At 47.8% G+C, this 19,516-nt stretch overlaps 2 protein-coding genes across 6 annotated transcripts in view; one reads left to right on the top strand and one right to left on the bottom strand.

Annotated features, from left to right (window-relative positions):
- Positions 1-19,516, bottom strand: part of LOC134226558 (sodium-dependent transporter bedraggled-like) — an 822,794-nt gene that overhangs the window by 707,890 nt on the left and 95,388 nt on the right. The gene's annotated exons all lie outside the window — the stretch shown is intronic.
- On the top strand, positions 9,466-11,206 carry LOC134223674 (probable cytochrome P450 9f2). Its single transcript, XM_062702859.1, has 2 exons — positions 9,466-9,738; positions 9,806-11,206. The coding sequence occupies exons 1-2, from the start codon at positions 9,527-9,529 to the stop codon at positions 11,202-11,204; spliced, it is 1,611 nt and encodes a 536-aa protein (XP_062558843.1). The 5' UTR covers positions 9,466-9,526; the 3' UTR covers positions 11,205-11,206.

The following is a 19,516-nucleotide window of genomic DNA, read 5'->3' as shown; positions in this document are numbered from 1 at the left end:
CAAGAGGCCTCAGAAGCCTCCTTCAAGAGGCCCGGAAGCCTCCTTCAAGAGGCCTCGGAAGCCTCCTTCAAGAGGCTCAGGAAGCCTCCTTTCAAGAGGCTCAGCCTCCTTTCAAGAGGCCCCAGCCTCCTTTCAAGAGGCCTGGAAGCCTCCTTCAAGAGGCTCGAAGCCTCCTTTCAAGAGGCCCAGGCCTCCTTTCAAGAGGCTCAGAAGCCTCCTTCAAGAGGCTCTGAAGCCTCCTTTCAAGAGGCTCAGAGCCTCCTTTCAAGAGGCTCGGAAGCCTCCTTCAAGAGGCTCAGAGCCTCCTTTCAAGAGGCTCAAGCCTCCTTCAAGAGGCTCAGAAGCCTCCTTCAAGAGGCTCAGGAAGCCTCCTTCAAGAGGCTCAGAAGTCCCCTTTCAAGAGGCTCAGGAAGCCTCCTCTTCAAGAGGCCTGGAAGCCTCCTTTCAAGAGGCCTGGAAGCCCCCTTTCAAGAGGCTCGAAGCCCCCTTCCAAGGGCCTCGAAGCCTCCTTTCAAGAGGCTCGGAAGCCTCCTTTCAAGAGGCTCGGAAGCCTCCTTTCAAGAGGCTCGGAAGCCTCCTTTCAAGAGGCTCGGAAGCCTCCTTTCAAGAGGCTCGGAAGCCTCCTTTCAAAAAAAATTGAAAATTGTGAAATGTTTGAAATGTCATAACTTTTTTGTTTATTAGTTTACCATCACCAAATTTTTATGGTAGATAGCTAATATAATGGACCGTTTTCCCTAAAAAAATTACGTTCGAAAAAAGATAGGGTTTTGAGATATTTGAGTTTTTGTGACAAAAATGATATTTTTAAAGGCAAAAAAATTTTTTTTTTACTGTGCGCATTTTCTTAAGAATCACCATTTAGTTGTCTAACTTTGCTGAAAAAATCATAACAATCGAACATTCCGTTTTTTGCTGTGCAGCTTTTTAAATATTTTTGAACCATTTTCACATACACCCTTTTGAAAAGTTAGTCGTGACTCAATATGAAGATTTGATATCGAAAATGACGATTTAGATGAAATTGAAAAACTGTGCAAAGTTTCAACTCAATAGAAAATCCTGAATTAAACATTTTCTCAAATTTTGCTGCTGTTGCTCGGAAACGCTCTACTCAGTCTTAGCAAGCTTCTCGCGCACTTTCAAGCACTCCTTCAAGAGGCTCGGAAGCCTCCTTTCAAGAGGCTCCCAGCCTCCTTTCAAGAGGCCTCGAAGCCCTTTCAAGAGGCCTCAGGCCTCCTTCAAGAGGCCTCAGCCTCCTTCAAGAGGCTCGAGCCTCCTTTCAAGAGGGCTCAGGAAGCCTCCTTCAAGAGGCCTGGAAGCCTCCTTTCAAGAGGCCCGGAAGCCTCCTTTCAAGAGGCCTGGAAGCCTCCTTTCAAGAGGCTCAGAAGCCTCCTTTCAAGAGGCTCGGAAGCCTCCTTTCAAGAGGCCTGGAAGCCTCCTTTCAAGAGGCCTCAGAAGCCTCCTTTCAAGAGGGCCCTGAAGCCTCCTTTCAAGAGGCCTGGAAGCCTCCTTCAAGAGGCCCGAAGCCTCCTTCAAGAGGCTCAGGAAGCCTCCTTTCAAGAGGCTCAGCCTCCTTTCAAGAGGCCTGGAAGCCTCCTTTCAAGAGGCCTCCAGCCTCCCTCTCAAGAGGCCCTCCTCCTTCAAGAGGCTCCGGAAGCCTCCTTTCAAGAGGCTCCCAGCCTCCTTCAAGAGGCCCAGCCTCCTTTCAAGAGGCTCAGAAGCCTCCTTTCAAGAGGCTCAGAGCCTCCTTTCAAGAGGCTCAGAAGCCTCCTTTCCAAGAGGCTCAGAAGCCTCCTTCAAGAGGGCTCAGAGCCTCCTTTCAAGAGGCTCAGGCCTCCTTTCAAGAGGCCCAGGCCTCCCTTCAAGAGGCTCAGGAAGCCTCCTTTCAAGAGGCTCGAAGCCTCCTTTCAAGAGGCTCAGGCCTCCTTTCAAGAGGCTCAGCCTCCTTTCAAGAGGCTCAGGAAGCCTCCTTCAAGAGGCCTGGAAGCCTCCTTTCAAGAGGCTCAGCCTCCTTTCAAGAGGCCCGGCCTCCTTTCAAGAGGCCTCAAGCCTCCTTTCAAGAGGCTCAAGCCTCCCTTCAAGAGGCCTGGAAGCCTCCTTTCAAGAGGCCCGGAAGCCTCCTTTCAAGAGGCTCAAGCCTCCTTTCAAGAGGCCTCAAGCCTCCTTTCAAGAGGCCTGAAGCCTCCTTTCAAGAGGCTCCAGCCTCCTTTCAAGAGGCTCAGAGCCTCCTTTCAAGAGGGCTCAAGCCTCCTTCAAGAGGCTCAGCCTCCTTTCAAGAGGCTCAGGCCTCCTTTCAAGAGGCCTCAAGCCTCCTTCAAGAGGCCCGGAAGCCTCCTTCAAGAGGCCCAGCCTCCTTTCAAGAGGCTCAGGAAGCCTCCTTTCAAGAGGCCTGGAAGCCTCCCTTTCAAGAGGCTCGAGCCTCCTTTCAAGAGGCCTCAGGAAGCCTCCTTTCAAGAGGCTCAGCCTCCTTTCAAGAGGCTCCAGAGCCTCCTTTCAAGAGGCTCTGGAAGCCTCCCTTTCAAGAGGCCCGCCTCCTTTCAAGAGGCTCAGGAAGCCTCCTTCAAGAGGCTCAGGCCTCCTTTCAAGAGGCCCAGCCCTTCAAGAGGCCTGAAGCCTCCTTTCAAGAGGCCTGGAAGCCTCCTTTCAAGAGGCCCCAGCCTCCTTTCAAGAGGCCTCAGAAGCCTCCTTTCAAGAGGCTCAGGAAGCCTCCTTTCAAAGAGGCTCAGGAAGCCTCCTTTCAAGAGGCTCAGAAGCCTCCTTTCCAAGAGGCCTCGGAAGCCTCCTTCAAGAGGCCTGGAAGCCTCCTTTCAAGAGGCCCAGCCTCCTTTCAAGAGGCTCGGAAGCCTCCTTTCAAGAGGCCTCGGAAGCCTCCTTCAAGAGGCTCCAGCCTCCTTCAAGAGGCCTGGAAGCCTCCTTCAAGAGGCCCGGAAGCCTCCTTTCAAGAGAGCTCAGAAGCCTCCTTTCAAGAGGCCTGGAAGCCTCCTTTCAAGAGGCCTGGAAGCCTCCTTTCAAGAGGCTCAGAGCCTCCTTTCAAGAGGCCCAGCCTCCCTTCAAGAGGGCCCGGAAGCCTCCTTTCAAGAGGGCTCCAGCCTCCTTTCAAGAGGGCCCAGCCTCCTTTCAGAGCTCAGGAAGCCTCCTTTCCAGAAGAGCTCAGAGGCCTCCCTTTCAAGGCTCAAGCCTCCTTTCAAGAGGCCTGGAAGCCTCCTTTCAAGAGGCTCAGAAGCCTCCTTTCAAGAGGCTCCAGCCTCCTTTCAAGAGGCCTCAGAAGCCTCCTTTCAAGAGGCCTGGAAGCCTCCTTCAAGAGGCCCGGAAGCCTCCTTTCAAGAGGCTCAGAGCCTCCTTTCAAGAGGCCTCAAGCCTCCTTTCAAGAGGCCCGAAGCCTCCTTTCAAGAGGCCCTGAAGCCTCCCTTTCAAGAGGCCCTGGAAGCCTCCTTCAAGAGGCTCAGCCTCCTTCAAGAGGCCTCAGAGCCTCCTTTCAAGAGGCTCAGAAGCCTCCCTTTCAAGAGCTCAGGCCTCCTTTCAAGAGGCTCAGAAGCCTCCTTTCAAGAGGCTCGAAGCCTCCTTTCAAGAGGCTCAGAAGCCTCCTTTCAAGAGGCTCAGAAGCCTCCTTTCAAGAGGCCCGGAAGCCTCCTTCAAGAGGCCCCAGCCCTCCTTCAAGAGGCCCGGAAGCCTCCTTTCAAGAGGCCCAAAGCCTCCTTTCAAGAGGCCCGGAAGCCTCCTTCAAGAGGCTCAGAAGCCTCCTTCAAGAGGCCTCAGGCCTCCTTTCAAGAGGCCTCGAAGCCTCCTCAAGAGGCCCGGAAGCCTCCTTCAAGAGGCTCCAGAAGCCTCCCTTTCAAGAGGCCCGGAAGCCTCCTTTCAAGAGGCTCGGAAGCCTCCTTTCAAGAGGCCCGGAAGCCTCCTTTCAAGAGGCCTGGAAGCCTCCTTTCAAGAGGCCTCAGAAGCCTCCTTTCAAGAGGCCTGGAAGCCTCCTTCAAGAGGCCTGGAAGCCTCCTTCAAGAGGCTCAGAAGCTCCTTCAAGAGGCCTGGAAGCCTCTTTCAAGAGGCTCCCAGCCTCCTTCAAGAGGCTCGGAAGCCTCCTTCAAGAGGCTCAGAAGCCTCCTTTCAAGAGGCCTCAGAGCCTCCTTTCAAGAGGCCTCAGAAGCCTCCTTTCAAGAGGCCCGGAAGCCTCCTTTCAAGAGGCCTGGAAGCCTCTCTTCAAGAGGCCCCAGCCTCCTTCAAGAGGCTCAGAAGCCTCCCTTTCAAGAGGCTCAGGAAGCCTCAACTTTCAAGAGGCTCAGGCCTCCTTTCAAGAGCTCAGGCCTCCTTTCAAAGAAAGGCTCGGAAGCCTCCTTTCAAGAGGCCTCAGAAGCCTCCTTTCAAGAGGCCAGCCTCCTTCAAGAGGCCCAGAAGCCTCCTTTCAAGAGGCCCGAGCCTCCTTTCAAGAGGCTCAGGAAGCCTCCTTTCAAGAGGCCCAGGCCTCCTTTCAAGAGGCTCCCAGGCCTCCTTTCAAGAGGCCTGGAAGCCTCCTTCAAGAAGGCCTCAGGCCTCCTTTCAGAGGCCTGGAAGCCTCCTTTCAAGAGGCCTCAGAGCCTCCTTTCAAGAGGCCCAGCCCCTTCAAGAGGCCTCGGAAGCCTCCTTCAAGAGGCTCAGAGCCTCCCTTTCAAGAGGCCCGGAAGCCTCCTTCAAGAGGCCTGGAAGCCTCCTTCAAGAGGCCTCAGCCTCCTTTCAAGAGGCCTCAAGCCTCCTTCAAGAGGCTCAGGAAGCCTCCTTTCAAGAGGCCTCGGAAGCCTCCTTCAAGAGGCTGGAAGCCTCCTTTCAAGAGGCCTGGAAGCCTCCTTCAAGAGGCCTCAAGCCTCCTTTCAAGAGGCCTCGGAAGCCTCCTTCAAGAGGCCTCAGCCCTCCCTTCAAGAGGCCTGGAAGCCTCCTTTCAAGAGGCTCAGCCTCCTTCAAGAGGCTCAGGAAGCCTCCTTTCAAGAGACTCCTGGAAGCCTCCTTTCAAGAGACTCAAGGAAGCCTCCTTTCTAGAGGCCCTGGAAGCCTCCTTCAAGAGGCCTCGGAAGCCTCCTTTCAAGAGGCTCCGGAAGCCTCCCTTTCAAGAGGCTCAGAGCCTCCTTTCAAGAGGCTCTGAGCCTCCTTTCAAGAGGCCCGGAAGCCTCCTTTCAAGAGGCTCAAGCCTCCTTCAAGAGGCTCGGAAGCCTCCCTTTCAAGAGGCCTGGAAGCCTCCTTTCAAGAGGCTCGGAAGCCTCCTTCAAGAGGCCTCAGCCTTCTTTCAAGAGCCCCAGAGGCCTCCTTCAAGAGGCCTGGAAGCCTCCTTCAAGAGGCCTGGAAGCCTCCTTTCAAGAGGCCTGAAGCCTCCTTTCAAGAGGCCTCAAGCCTCCTTTCAAGAGGCCTCGAAGCCTCCTTCAAGAGGCTCGGAAGCCTCCTTTCAAGAGGCCCGCAAGCCTCCTTTCAAGAGGCTCGGAAGCCTCCTTTCAAGAGGCTCGGAAGCCTCCTTTCAAGAGGCTCGGAAGCCTCCTTTCAAGAGGCTCGGAAGCCTCCTTTCAATAGACCCGGAAGTCTCCTTCCAAGAGGTCCGGAAGCCTCCTTTCAAGAGGTCCGGAAGGGGCTTGGAAGGGGTACCTCTAAAAAAAAGGATGAGAACCGCTGCATTAGACCGAAACTCATCTGGCCAAAAATGTCATTTGGCCGAAATGAACAACTGGTCATTTGGTCGAAAAAGTCGTTTGGCCGTAAAGGTCATTTGGCTTAAAATGTCGTTTGGCAGAAAGGGCCATTTGGCTGAAATGGACATATTTACTAGAAGATTTTACGCACATCTCTACCCAACGGATTCCAGTCAGAAATCCAATCCGATTCCAGTCGAGAATCCCAACGGATTATAGTCGGAAATCTCAAAGGATTTCAGTCGGGAATCTCAAAGGATTCCAATCTCAAATCCAAACGGATTTCAGACGGAAATTCCAACACATTCAAGAATTCTAACGAATTCCAGTCGAAAATTGCAATGAATTCCAGCCGGGGATAATAAAGAGTCGAGACCCCTAATTCCAGTCTGAAATCCCAACGAATTCCTTTATTCCAAAGGAATAAAGTCGAAAATCCAAATAAAAATCGGTTATGAATCCCAACGAATTCTATTTGGGTGTTCCAACGGATTCCAGTCGGAAATCCTCACGAATTTTAGGCAGCAATCTTAACGGATTCAAATCGGAAATCCAAGCGAGTTCCAGTCGGGAATCCAAACAGATTCCAGTTGGGAGTACAAATGAATTCCAGTCGGGAATCCCAACGGATTCGGTTTGAGAACCCCAATGGATTCCGGGAGAAATTCCCAACGGATTCTATTCGGGTGTCCCAACGGATTCCAGTCTTCAATCAGGAATCTAATTAGAAAATCCAATGGATTCCAGTCGGAAATTCCAACCGATTACAGTCGGGCATCTCAATGAATTGTAGTCAGGAATTCAAACGGTCGGGAATCCCAGCGAATTTTCCGTCGGAATTTCCAACGAATTCCAGTCAGGAATCCCAAAGGGAAGTGGAAATTCCGATCCAATGGATATCAGTCGGAATTCCGAACGATCAATTCTGCAAATTAAAATTCATTGAACAGATAGATTAAGGTTAACGAATCGCCATTGCTACATTTTTCATCTGGGACAAGCCTATGTATATTCTGCCGAGAATAGTTTACTTTAGTTGAATCTTTACGCTCGTTCAGGCACAAAAGACTGATTTCGTTGAATAAGTTAAGAAAAAAACTTAATTCACCGAGTAGTGATACTGTCTTTCTCGCATTTAGCCAAGACACCAACTTTATACGGCGCTAATATGGTTCAACGTACCATTTTCTTTATCACTTCACGCAATGGTCGATCGTTATCAAATTCAAATGTGATCAACAAGGCTTTGTTACCTGTCGAATGCAACTTGTTGCGAGAAAATCGGTTAGGGATTACTATATGAAAGGTTGTCTAATGTTTTTCTTATCTTTTGTGCACACACATACACACACATACGCACGGACAGACAGACAAACTGAGTCGATTGGTATATAACACTATGGGTTTCAGAGGCCTCTGTAAAAAGTACGTTTTCGGAGTGAAATGATAGCCTTTCGGTACAACTTTGTTGTACGAGAAAGGCAAAAAAGCTAATTACTCATTGAAAAATAATAATAAACAGACAAGTTTGTAAATTTAAAACTACTTACGACAACCAGAGCCGACGATCTAATACCAACCGGTCACTCGAGTATATCACCGTGTAAGGCTTGTTTATCATTTGCTGATATCAACTTTCCATTTATAGCATAAAGCATCCGTTAATAAAGTCACTTGCGAAAATGTCAAGAGGTTGACTCACATATACCTAATCAAAAGTAAGTGGGTAACTCTTTTCCTAATATGGAGAATGACTTTTTCATCTGTGGCATTCATGTGCATTTTTTTCATATTATTAATTGTCATATTTTCCTATTTTTTCGTAGTTTAATATTATTACAGTTTCATATTTTCGTATTTCTATATTTTACTCTATAGCCTTTTCATTTCGATGTGTACTGATCATATTTGGTACAAGATTCTCTCTCCCTATGTCGGTATATTCAAATTTCTAGGCTATTAGTTGGCTATAACAAAAACATCATAAACAAGCAATGACATTTGTTCTGTTAACGCGTTTCATAGCAACGATTTTTTTTTCAATCTAGTACCCATTTTCAATGCTTCTTTCATCCTTTGATCTTTTCTTATCTCGATTGTCCTTTGAATATCGAGATGTAGAGATGCGAATGTATTTTGAAATGTTCTTTTAAAAAAATATATTTTCTTATTTTATTATTGTCATATTTGTTTTTTTTTCTCAAATTTCTCTCACATTTTCATATTCTTATATTATTAGAATTGTTCATATTTTGAAACATCTTGCAGAAAGATTATGCTGTCTACATTGAACATATTTACAACTCATTGAATTCTCAGCACATACCTACTGAATCTTGACGTAATCTTCAGAAGATTTATTTAATTCTAGGAACTTTTTTCAAATGGGCCTAATTGATTCTGACCTTGATTTTTGGAATGGGGATCGTGATCTTAATTCAAACTATTTTGGTCTACTAGTGCACCCAACATGAAAAATAGATTGCGATCTATCTGGCAGTAACGTTAATTGAACGAAATTTGGAGAAAAGAAAGATTATGAGGTTCAAATACAGTTACGCCTATTTGAAAAATGTTCCTAGAATTTATTAAATAATGTCCTATCATACTGTTAGTCATTCCACTATACATTTAAGAACTATCTCTGCGGCAATCACAGCGTGTCCTCGAGATCAGATTTTATAACCATAGAGTACAACCAAATCTTGAATGTCAAATACTTACACCAATACATATTCCAATAATTTCATTTTTCACTTCTTCAAGCTACTTCAGACCTTCGAGAATCTCAAAAAAATTCAATAACAATGTTTGAAAACTCAATGTACATAAAGTACACTACAGTATGTAAACTTTTTATTCGTAAAATGTATTGGCGATACCCTCAGGGTGGTAATGACGTTTATGTCACACTAGTGATATACTGTAGGCCTCAATATTGTCATTAAAATTGACGGGCGTCATATTATGCAATTATTTTCCTGGATGCTTCTTTGCACTGAATGCGTTTGTATTGGATTATATAAGATTAGGCATGTTTGCACCTAAGGTGGCTAATAAAAAACTTTCTATTTTTTTGATGGGCCGTCGTTTTATTCGGTTCTATTTGATGCACTGATGCTCTGCACAAAATTTCACCCAAATCGGTCAACGTTTGGGCGATGCTAAACTCATTGGAAGATTATATGTGAAAATGTATGCAGAAACATCGAAACACAATGATTTGCAGTTGGACGGCACAATTTACGATGCAGCACTATGATTTTATACAGAATGTTATGCTGAAAACCGCATGATGATTAGTGTTTGCCTGGCGAAGTTATTAGCATTTTTCTAAAGTGGGGTTTGAGCAAATGCCGTTTCTTTTACCTCTGAAAAGAAATAAATTTACCAATGCAACACTCCAGTAAAATGCTAATATCTTTGCCTAATGAACTCTAATCTTCTTGCGGTTTTCAGTATCTAAATGAGTATCATAGTTCTTCATTTTTTTTATTTTAATTGAACAAGATACAGCTTCAAGCATGAATGTTTTGTTAGTTCTTCAATTATTCCATTAGTCACATACTCGAGCAGAAGCATCGGTTCTCAACATTACACTAGAATCGTGAAATAATGCATTCGAAATTTATGACGAAATAAAAGTATTCGTTGATACACTTTTTAAATCTCCATAACAAGCATCAGCCAGGGGTTTTATGTCCATATATGGCACGCTTATCGTTTCCCTGATAAGCACCTGACATTTATAGAACACACGCAAACTCGAAGACGCCACCACCAACGGTCGAGTGTTAGATTCAATTGTATTTAATGAATCTTAAGTGGCCAGCTGCCGGAAAAAAAAAATCTACTCAGTTCGTATCGTGATCCCTGGCAGGATGGAAGTCAATGTGTTCTATCTTGGCATCGTTGGTGCCATTCTCGGTGCAGTGTACTATCTGATAACGAAAAACCATGGCTACTTCCATGAGAAACCGATCCCGTCTATGCCGGTTAAACCCATTCTCGGAAGCATCGCTGATCTGATGCTGCAGCGACAGTCATTCTACCAATTTATGAAGAAGACCTACGACAAGTATGCTGGAGTGAAGTAAGTATTAAGCTGGAGACGGACGAACATTCGATCTGATGCACTGACTAAAAATTGACGATTTCAGAGTATTCGGCATGTTCGATCTTATGACGCCGGTGTACGTCATTCGTGATCCGGAGATAATCAAACAGGTCGCCGTTAAGGACTTTGATCACTTCATCGATCATCTTCCGGTATTCGGAAATTCGAATTATGATCATCCAAACCTGATCAGTGGCAAATCTCTGTTTTCATTGACCGGTCAGCGATGGAAAACTATGCGAGCGACGCTAAGCCCGGCGTTTACCGGGAGCAAGATGCGATATATGTTTGAACTGATTGTGGAGTGCACTCAACGAGCGGTGAAGTATTACGAAGAGGAAGCTGCAAAGAAAGGGGCTCATGTATACGAGATGAAGGATGTGTTCTCGAGGTTTGCGAATGACGTGATTGCGACCTGTGCTTTTGGGCTACAAGTCGAATCGTCGCGAGATCGGAGCAACGAGTTCTTTGTGAATGGAAAAAAGATGTTGGATTTCAGTAGGCCTACCGTGATACTGAGGTTCATTGGACATCGAGTGGTACCGGCGTTGATGGCCTATTTCGGATGGGATGTTATAGATGAGCAACAGAATACTTATTTCAAAAAGTTGATCCTGAACGCGATCAAAGAACGGGAGCAGCGAAGTATCGTCCGACCGGATATGATAAATCTGATGATTCAGGCTAAAAAAGGCACCCTTAAGCATCAGAAGGAAAATGACCAACTGCCGGAAGGATTCGCCACAGTGCAAGAGTCCGAAGTGGTTAAATCTACGGACACCACAGTGATGACAGACGTGGAGATGGTCGCACAGTGCTTGATCTTCTTTTTAGCTGGTTTCGACACTGTATCGACAACGCTTTTGTACAGCGCTTATGAGCTAGCAATGAACCAAGATATTCAGAAAAAACTACACGCCGAAATCCTAGAAACTCGATCTTCCTTGGGTGGCAAACCCCTGACGTACGATGCTATGCAGAAGATGAAGTACATGGACATGGTGATTTCGGAAGTGCTGCGTATGTGGCCTCCGGCTCCATCGGTCGATCGCGAGTGCACCAAGGACTACGTGATGGACGAAGGAAACGGAAAAAAGTACAAGATCGAGAAGGGGGCGGCCCTTTGGTTCCCAATTCATGGACTGCACCACGATCCGGAGTACTTCCCAAAGCCGCACATGTTCGATCCCGAGCGATTCAGTGACGAGCGGAAAGGGAGCATCAATGCGGGAGCTTACATACCGTTCGGCATTGGTCCGAGAAATTGCATCGGGTCGAGGTTTGCCTTGGCGGAAGTCAAAACCATACTGTATTACATGTTGGGGAGCTTCTCCTTTGAGCGATGTAGTAAAACAGAAGTTCCGCCCACGGTGATGAAAGGGTTTGACGTGGTTCCGTTGAATGGGATGCACATCGAGTTTAAACCAAGAACTGAATCATAGTGGAGTTTGTATGAACATGAAATATTTTTAAGTTTTTTCCTAAGATTTGACAATGCATTCAAAGAAAAAAAAAATAAAAATATGTAAACAGATATCGATGCATTGTGTGCTGACTGAAAACAAAACTTTTATGTATGTATGTATGTATGTAGGCAAAATATATATTACCTAACTATCCATAATGTTACTATTTGTCCAATTTATTAAAATTTTGAACTTTAAATAGCTAGTCTCAATTATCAAATTTAAATGACTTTAGAAAGTGTGAACTTCTCGCGTGAGGTTGCGCTAATGGAGCAAATAACAAAGCGAAATAAACTGCGTGTAAAAGGAATATTGTTGCCGTGTTATGGATCCTATCTGATGATCCTAAACCGTCGTGTCGCTTCTATTATTCAGTTGGGTGGCAATGGAATGTATGAAAAAAATCATCGACATTTCCTATACGTTGCATTTTTTTACTCTGGTCGATCTAGCAATAAATAAGCATCCCTAGCGACATAACGAACTAGCTCTTGCTAGATGAAATGAATAAGACAACAGACCTGAGGGCCTGAGGGCGCTCAATGTTCAGGGCGACTGGCAGAGATTGGTCCAGGATCGAGTCCAGTGGAGAAGGATACTCCGTTCGCCGTAAGTTCATCGAAGAGCTGTAGCCCATCAAGTAAGTATCGCCCCAATGAGCGAACTCCCAATAGAAAAACCTCATCAGCGAATGTTCACTGCACACCTATGCTCAGCAGACATAAACATATTTTCTGTAAGCTGCGTCTCTTTTCCCGAATTAAACACAAATTAAAAGTGACAGTTTAATAATTCCCAAATAAAGGCTGTTTGACAGTTCGGAAAACGTGTCACGGGATTTGGTCCCCCATGTATTGTCAAATGGACGGGAATTTCGTTTCCCTTAAGGACAAACATCACAGAATCCAAATTTTGTACTTTTGAACCCAAATTCAGTAGCTTTGCTGCGTCGCAGCATGCATGGAATAATAAAAATGACAGTTGCGCGTTGCTTGCTTATTGAGTGGTGTGCCCTTGAAAACACGAGTACTTTTAAATTTCGATTCCGTGATGCTTGTCCTTAATCCCGCTCCTTTAAAGGCTCACCCAAACCTTAAAATAGCATGGGGGACCAAATCCCGTGACACGTTTTCCGAACCAGCCTTTAACGCTGGCCACACAAGACTACTTTTGAGTTTTGACAGACATCCAATTGTTTTTGACTGTTCCCAGAGAAACTTCCGGAGGAATTCCCGAAGGAACTTCCGGAGGAATTTCCGAAGGAACTTCCGGAGGAATTCCCGAAGGAACTTCTGGAGGAATTCCCGAAGGAACTTCTGGAGGAATTCCCGAAGGAACTTCCGAAGGAATTCCCTGGGGACTCTGAAGGAATTCCTGGGACTTCCGGAGGAATTCCTGGGACTTTCCGAAGGAATTCCTGGGACTTCCGAAGGAATTCCCGGGATTTCGAAGGAATTCCCGGGGGGACTTCCGGAGGAATTTTCGGGGACTCTGGAGGAATTTTCGGAGGGACTTCCTGAGGAATTCCTGGGGACTTCCGGAGGAATTCCTGGGGACTTCGGAGGAATTCTGGGGACTCGGAGGAATTCCTGGGGACTTCTGAGGAATTCCTGGGACTCTGGAGGAATTCCTGGGGACTTCCGAGGAATTCTGGGGACTTCCTGGAGGAATTCCTGGGGACTTCCGGAGGAATTCCTGGGGACTCTGGAGGAATTCCTGGGGTATTCCTGGAGGAATTCCTGGGGACTTGAGGAATTCCAGGGGACTTCCTGAGGAATTCCTGGGGACTTCCGGAGGAATTCCTGGGACTCTGAGGAATTCCTGGGGACTTCCGGAGGAATTTCCGGGGGAACCTCCGGAGGAATTCACGGGGGGACTTCGTAGGAATTCACGGGGACTTCAGTAGAATTCCTGGGGACTTCCAGGAATTCCCTGGGGACTTCCAGGAATTCTGGGGACTTCATGTAGAATTCTGGGGACTTCCGTAGGAATTCCTGGGGACTTTCCAGAGAATTCCTGGGACTTCAGAATTCTGGGGACTTCCGTAGGAATTCCCGGGGGGACTTCCGGAGGAATTCCCGGGGGGACTTCCGGAGGAATTCCCGGGGGGACTTCCGGAGGAATTCCCGGGGGGACTTCCGTAGGAATTCCCGGGGGGACTTCCGTAGGAATTCCCAGGAAGACTTCCGGAGGAATTCCCGTGGGGACTTCCGGAGGAATTCCCGTGGGGACTTCCGGAGGAATTCCCGTGGGGACTTCCGGAGGAATTCCCGTGGGGACTTCCGGAGGAATTCCCGTGGGGACTTCCGGAGGAATTCCCGGGGGACTTCTGGAGGAATTTCCGGGGGACTTCCGGAGGAATTCCCGGGGGGACTTCCGGAGGAATTCCCGGGGGACTTCCGGAGGAATTCCCGGGGGACTTCCGGAGGAATTCCCGGGGGACTTCCGGAGGAATTCCCGGGGGACTTCCGGAGGAATTCCCGGAGAAACTTCCGGAGGAATTCTCGGAGGAACTTGCGGAGGAATTCCCGGAGCAACTTGCGGAGGAATTCCCGGAGGAACTTCCGGAGGAATTCCTGGAGGAACTTCCGGAGGAATTTTCGGAGGAATTCCCGGAGAAATTTCCGGAGAAATTCCCGGAGGAATTCCCGGAGAAACTTCCGGAGAAATTCCCGGAGGAACTTCCGGAGGAATTCCCGGAGGAACTTCCGGAGGAATTCCCGGAGGAACTTCCGGAGGAATTCCCGGAGGAACTTCCGGAGGAATTCCCGGAGGAACTTCCGGAGGAATTCCCGGAGGAACTTCCGGAGGAATTCCCGGGGGAACTTCCGGAGGAATTCCCGGGGGAACTTCCGGAGGAATTCCCGGGGGAACTTCCGGAGGAATTCCCGGGGAACTTCCGGAGGAATTCCCGGGGGAACTTCCAGAGGAATTCCCGGGGGAACTTCCAGAGGAATTCCAGGGGGAACTTCCGGAGGAATTCCAGGGGGAACTTCCGGAGGAATTCCCGGGGGAACTTCCGGAGGAATTCCCGGGGGAACTTCCAGAGGAATTCCCGGGGGAACTTCCAGAGGAATTCCAGGGGGAACTTCCGGAGGAATTCCAGGGGGAACTTCCGGAGGAATTCCAGAGGGAACTTCCGGAGGAATTCCAGGGGGAACTTCCGAAGGAATTCCCGATGGAACTTCCGAAGGAATTCCCGATGGAACTTCCGGAGGAATTCCCGATGGAACTTCCGGAGGAATTCCCGATGGAACTTCCGAAGGAATTCCCGATGGAACTTCCGAAGGAATTCCCGATGGAACTTCCGAAGGAATTCCCGGCGGAACTTCCGGAGGAATTCCTGAGGAACTTCCGGAGGAATTCCAGGAACTTCCGGAGGAATTCCCGGAGGAACTTCCGGAGGAATTCCCGGAGGAACTTCCGGAGGAATTCCCGGAGGAACTTCCGGAGGAATTCCCGGAGGAACTTCCGGAGGAACTCGCGGAGAAACTTTCGGAGGAATTCACGGAGGAACTTCCGGAGGAATTCACGGAGGAACTTCCGGAGGAATTCACGGAGGAACTTCCGGAGGAATTCACGGAGGGACTTCCGGAGGAATTCCCGGAGGAACGTCCGGATAAATTCCCGAAGGAACGTGCGGAGGAGTTCCCGGAGGAACTTCCTTGGCAGGGTTTGCAGAAACCGCTCTTAATAGATGACGAAGAACGATAAAAGAAAGGCAAAAACTGTTCTGAATCATAATAAGTCATGATAACAAATTTAATAAACTTGTATACAAATGCAAAAAAAAATGGGATAGGCAGCCCCCACAGAGAAATGATTATTCTTGCTTTGTTCTCGCTCAGTTTGTGTTGGAGACCACACAGCTGTGTAGAACAAGTTTAAATGCATCACCAGAACAAGTGATCCCCACGTTTGGATCTTTTTAAAAGAAATTTATCATGAGGTAAGCCTCCCGAATCAGTTCTTTATCATGACAGCTTGCGAAAAAAAAACTCACGGTATGCTACATATCGTATATACTATCGTATATGTATACAGAGATGATAAGTGAGAGATTTTTTTCATTTTCTTTTGGATTCAATCCCTGGTTCTTGGTTAACATGTCAAATACTACGATAAAGAAATCATTGGAATCATGGTTTCAAGCAGCAGGCTCCCGGACGTCTTCTAAGCAATTTTCACAATTCTTTCACAAATGTCTTTTCCACCTCTTCTAGTTTCTAGTTTGTTAAGTTTCAAGGGGTTCTCGTTTTTGCCTTTCTCGTACACTAAGTGTACCGAAAGGCTCTATGATCGCTCCAAAAACAAACTTTTTATAGAAAGCCCGAAGACCCATAGTGTTAACTCGACCAACTGAGGTGATGTCTGTGCGTGTGTATGTATGTGCGCAAAAAACTCATTCATTTTTCAGGCACTTATCCTCAACCGATTTGCTCGCAACAAACTGAATTCAACGCGATACCTTGTCCCATTGTTTCCTTTTGAAAATTGGCCGGATCGAACTGTGGGATCAAAAGCTATGGTCAAAATACATTTTTGCCTTTCCCGTACACTAAGTGTACCGAAAGGCTATATGTTCGCTCCAGAACTAAACTTTTTATAGAAGGCCCGGAGACCCATAGTGTTATATACCAATCGAATCAGCTCGATGAATTAAGGTGATGCCTGTGTGTGTGTATGTTTATAGGCAAAATCCGTGCAAAAAAAAATCACTAATTTTTCGGGCACTTATCCTCAACCGATTTTTTTTGCAACGAGTTGCATTCGACGGGGAATCCAGTCACATTGTTTCCTATTGAAAATTGTGTAGCCTTAACTACGGGCTCAGAAGTTATGGCCAAAATACTTTTTTTATGCCAAAAAATCGTTTCTCACTCATTTCTCGGGCATTTATCTTCAACCGATCTACCCGCAACAAGTTGCGTTAGACGCAGAATCCTGTCCCATTGTTTCCTATTGAAAATTGGCAAGCTAGGACTGTGGGCTCATAAGAAATGGCCAAAATACATTTTTAATTCCAAAATATCGTTTCAAAAATTCACTCATTTTTCGGGCACTTATCTTCAACCGATTTACTCGCAAAAAGTTGCATTCAACGCGGAATTCTGTCTCATTGAACGAGAAAGGCATCATCACCGCTAGGTAGATTAATCTGGATTTTCAACTGGAGTACGGATGGTGTCATTAAGAATGTAGAAAATTTCGATTTACCAAATTCAATATGGGTAAAATTTACCGATTCAGAAGAACTTCATGATGGAAATAAACCCAGCTTGTCCATACAAGCCCCTAAAGCCCTTTCTTATTATATTAGTTTGATGTAGATGTTCTAGATTCTCCAAATGTTCTAGAGTTCAAATCACAAGTTTACAAGGTCAACTTGGCGGCACGGCAAATGCTGGCAAGCGTACCATTGGTACTTCGCGTACCTGAAGGAATAAATAGACCCCATCTCGCGGTCCCAGCCTCTTACCCAGCAACTCCTATCCTCACTACCTCGCGGTGCTGGCCGGATACGAGCAACCTTAGGGAAGATCGGCAACCAACCCCGGTGGGAAACTATGGTCGGCTGACAGGGAAGGGGGGTTTGCTCTTCCGGAGGTGCAAATCTTATTGAGCGTCTGTTCTCCATGTCAGGATCGGCTCACAACAGCGTCTGTTCTCCATGTTAGGGCGGCTGATCATCGTCCGAGTGCCAGCGAGGGACTCTATGAAACTGTGCACCATGGTCCACCGGAAATAAGGAGGAATGGTCCTCCGGAAATTTAGGGGTTTGGTGTCAGGCCCTGCAAGCCAGCCTTTAAAAAATCATAAGCAACGAACAATCAACAAGAGAGTACGGACCGGAACCATCGGCGAAGACCACTGCGATGAAAAGGACTAGCGATTGGAAACTCGGTCTGTGGAACTGCAAATCTTCTCAACTTCATCGGGAGCACACGCATACTCGCCGATGTGCTCAAGGACCGTGGATTCGGCATCGTAGCGCTGCAGGAGGTTTGTTGAAGGGATCAATGGTGCGAACGTTTAGAGGTAATCATACCATCTACCAGAGCTGCGGCAGCACACACGAGCTGGGGAACAGCTTTCATAGTGATGGGCGACATGTAAAGGCGCGTGATCGGGTGGTGGCCGATCAACGAGAGAATGTGCATGTTGAGGATCAAAGGCCGGTTCTTCAACTTCAGCATAATCAACGTCCATAGCCCACACTCCGGAAGCACTGATGATGATAAGGACGCATTCTACGCGCAGCTGGAACGTGAGTACGACAGCTGCTCAAGCCACGACGTTAAGATCATTAAAGGGGATTTGAATGCCCAGGTTGGCCAAGAGGAGGAGTTTTAGACCGACTATTGGAAAGTTCAGCGCTCAACGGCTGACGAACGAAAAACGGCCTACGACCAATTGATTTCGCCGCCTCCAAGAATATGGCCATTCGCAGCACCTACTTCCAACACAGCCTCCCGTATCGGTACACCTGGAGATCGCCACTGCAGACAGAATCACAAATCGACCACGTTCTGATTAATGGACGGCACTTCCGACATTATCGACGTCAGGACATATCGTGGCGCTAACATCGACTCTGACCACTATCTGGTGATGGTTAAACTGCAGCCCAAAACTATCCGTCATCAACAATGTTCGGTACCGACGACCGCCGCGGTACGACCCAGAGCGACTGAAGCAACCTGATGTCCCCACTGCATACGCGCAGCATCTCGAGGCAGCGTTGCCGGAAGAGGGTGAGCCTGATGGGGCCCTCTTGAGGACTGCTGGAATACAGTCAAAGCAGCCATTAACGTCACAGCGGAGAACAACGTCAGTATATGGGTCGAAGTCGACGGAACGATTGGTTCGACGAAGAGTGCAGACAGATTCTGGAGGAGAAGGACGCAGCGCGGGCGGTCGCGGCAGAACGTGGAACGTTATAGACGGAAGCGGAGACAGCAGACCCGCCTTTTTCAGGAGAAGAAACGCCGCCTGGAAGAAGCGGAGTGCGAGGAGATGGAACAGCTGTGCCGTTCTCAAGATACACGCAAGTTCTATCAGAAGCTCAACGCATCCCGCAAAGGCTTCGTGCCGCGAGCCGAAATGTGCCGGGATAAGGATGGGAGCATCTTGACGGACGAACGTGTGGTGATCGAAAGGTGGAAGCAGCACTACGAGGAACATCTGAATGGCGCTGAGAGTACAGGCAATGAAAGTCAAGGCAGCGGAGGAGATGACTACGTCAGTTCAGCGGACGATGGAAGCCAACCAGCCCCCACCTTGAGGGAAGTTAATGATGCCATTCAACAGCTAAAGACCAATAAAGCAGCTGGTAAGGATGGTATCGGAGCTGAGCTCATCAAGATGGGCCCGGAAAAGCTGGCCACTTGCCTGCACAAACTGATAGTCAGAATCTGGGAAAACGAACAGCTACCGGAGGAGTGGAAGGAAGGGGTTATATGTTCCATCTACAAGAAAGGTGACAAACTGGAGTGTGAGAACTTTCGAGCGATCACCATCCTTAATGCCGCCTACAAAGTGATATCCCAGATCATCTTCCGTCGTCTGTCACCATTAGTGAACGAGTTCGTGGGAAGTTATCAAGCCGGCTTCGTTGACGGCCGCTCGACAACGGACCAGATCTTTACTGTACGGCAAATCCTTCAAAAATGCCGTGAATACCAGGTCCCAACGCACCATCTGTTCGTTGATTTCAAGGCGGCATACGATAGTATAGACCGCGTAGAGCTATGGAAAATTATGGACGAGAACGGCTTCCTGGAAAGCTTACCAGACTGATCAAAGCAACGGTGGATGGTGTGCAAAACTGTGTGAAGATCTCGCGAACACTCCAGTTCGTTCGAATCGCGCCGGGGACTAAGACAAGGTGATGGACTTCGTGCCTGTTGTTCAACATTGCGCCAGAAGGTGTCATGAGGAGAGCCGGGTGTGACAGCCGGGGAATAATTTTCAACAGATCCAGTCAATTTATTTGCTTCTGCGGATGACATGGACATTGTCGGCCGAACATTTGCAAAGGTGGCAGAACTGTACACCCGCCTGAAACGTGAAGCAACAAAAGTTGGACTGGTGGTGAATGCGTCAAAGACAAAGTACATGCTTGTGGTGGAAACCGAGCGGGACAGGGTCCGCCTGGGAAGCAGTGTTACGATAGACGGGGATACCTTCGAGGTGGTCGAGGAATTCGTCTACCTCGGATCCTTGCTAACGGCTGACAACAACGTTAGTCGAAATACGAAGGCGCATCATCTGTGGAAGTCGGGCCT

Source organism: Armigeres subalbatus, chromosome 3 (genome assembly GCF_024139115.2).
Source record: "Armigeres subalbatus isolate Guangzhou_Male chromosome 3, GZ_Asu_2, whole genome shotgun sequence".
Classification (NCBI taxonomy): Eukaryota; Metazoa; Arthropoda; class Insecta; order Diptera; family Culicidae; genus Armigeres; species Armigeres subalbatus.
This window is presented reverse-complemented; position numbering and strand designations above follow the sequence as displayed.